This window comes from Lagopus leucura, unplaced genomic scaffold, assembly GCF_019238085.1.
Source record: "Lagopus leucura isolate 7727_CA_CO unplaced genomic scaffold, USGS_WTPT01 32342-0_obj-0_obj, whole genome shotgun sequence".
Classification (NCBI taxonomy): domain Eukaryota; kingdom Metazoa; phylum Chordata; class Aves; order Galliformes; family Phasianidae; genus Lagopus; species Lagopus leucura.
The window spans coordinates 1-1,850 of NW_024964933.1; the positions used below are offsets into that span (position 1 = coordinate 1).

General features: G+C 70.6%; 1 protein-coding gene across 1 annotated transcript; it reads right to left on the reverse strand.

Moving 5' to 3' along the window:
- Positions 1 to 4: 4 nt before the first annotated feature.
- On the reverse strand, positions 5 to 1,846 carry LOC122191913 (flocculation protein FLO11-like; the record flags this gene model as incomplete). Its single annotated transcript, XM_042892318.1, has 1 exon — positions 5 to 1,846. A coding segment is annotated over one exon (1,842 nt), but the record flags the coding sequence as incomplete, so codon positions are not given.
- Positions 1,847 to 1,850: the final 4 nt, after the last annotated feature.

Here is a 1,850-nt window from a genome sequence, read left to right on the forward strand (position 1 = left end):
CACTGGATGCCGTGGTGGCCGCCATATTGGATGCTGCACTGGATGCCAAGTTGGTCGCCATATTGGATGCCACGTTGGTCGCCATATTGGATGCTGCACTGGATGCCATGTTGGTCGCCATATTGGACGCCACGTTGGTCGCCATATTGGATGCCATGTTGGTTGCCATGCTGGCCGCCATATTGGATGCCACGTTAGCCGCCATGCTGGCCACCATATTGGATGCCACGCTGGTTGCCATGCTGGCCGCCATATTGGATGCCATGTTGGCTGCCGCCATGTTGGCTGCCAGGGCCACGCGGGCGGCGTCGGGCCCCAGCGACGCGGGTGACGCGGCCATGGGGACGGGCGACGCGGGCAGCGGTCGCGGCGTCACTTTGCCGTGCATCGCCGAAGCCACCGGGGAGGAAGGCAAACCCAGCAGCTTGGCGGCCGCCAGTGCCCTCGGCAGGCCTGGAGGCGGCGGCGGCGGCGTCATCATTTTCGGTGCGGGTTTGGGGATGAGCGGGGAAGGTTTGGCGGCCGGGAGGTGCGTCACCATCTGCGCCGTCACCATCTGCGCCATCACCACCTGCGCCGTCACCATCTGCGGCGTCACCGCCATCAGCGGCACGGGTTTGGGGAGGGCGGGCGGCGCGGATTTGGGGCTGGGGGACGGCGAGGCATCGTGGCCGGGCGCCGCCGCTCTGGGCTGCGGTTTGGTGTCGGCGCTGGAGCTGCTCTGCGGGGTGAGCGGTGCTTTGTGCGGCTCGCCGGCGGCGTTGGGGGTGGCGGCTCTGTTGTCAGACGGCGCTTTGGGGGCGGTTGGCGGCGCTGCGGTGTCCGTGGCGGCCTTGGGGACGGGCTGCTGCGGCGTCAGCTGCGCGGCGTTGGCCTTAGGGATGATGGGCTGCGGCGGCGCCGGTTTGGTGTCGGCAGTGCTCTTAGGGACGGCCTGCTGCGGCGCTGCCACCGGGGCGGCCCTGGGGACGGCTTGGTGCGGCGCTGCCACCGGCACGCTGTTGGGGGCGGCTTTGGGGCCGGGCTGCTGCGCCGGTGCCGTCAGCGGGGCGGCGTTGGCCCTGTGCGCAGGCTGCTGTGATGGCGGTGTGAGCGGCGCGGTGCTGGCGGTGGCCTTGGGGACGCCCTGCGGTGTCACCGTGACGCTGCTGGCTCTGGGGCTGCCGTGCGGCAGCGGCGCGGTGCCGGTTTTGGTGCCGCCGCTCTGCGTTGGTTCCGTTGGCGGCTTCACGTCGGTGCCGGTCGTGGTGACGATGGGCGCTGCGGCTTTGGGCAGCGGCTGCTGCGGCAGCGCCGGTTTCGTTTCGGTTGTCAGCGGTTTGACATCGGCGGCGCCTTTGGGGGCGCTCTGTGCCGCCGCCGTCACCGGTTTGGCCTCACCGGTGACTTTGGTGACCGTCGGGGTCGGCGCCGTCACTTTGGCCTCGGCGCTGGGTTTGGTGGCCGTCGGTGACGCCGTCGTCGCCACTTTCACATCAGTTGTGCCGGGAGCAGCGGGAGATGCTGCTGTTGCCGGTTTGGCCTCGGCGCTGGGTTTGGTGACGGCGGGGGCTGCCGTGGTCGCCGGTTTGGCCTCTTTGGTGACGGTGGGTGACGCCGCCGTCGCCGGTTTGGGCTCAGTGGTTGCGCAGGGTGCAGCCGGTGCTGCTGTCGGGACCGGCTTGGCTTCGGCGCCGCCTTTGGGGACGGTGGGGGACGCGGCGCTCGGCGCCTTGGCCTCGGTGCCGCCTTTGGGGACGTCCGGTGCGGCCGCTTTGCCGTCGGCGCCGCTCTTGGGGACGGCTGGCAGCGCAGCGTCGCCTTTGGGTGCCCCCGCAGCAGCCTGGCTCTGAGGAGGGGTCCCGGCCGCC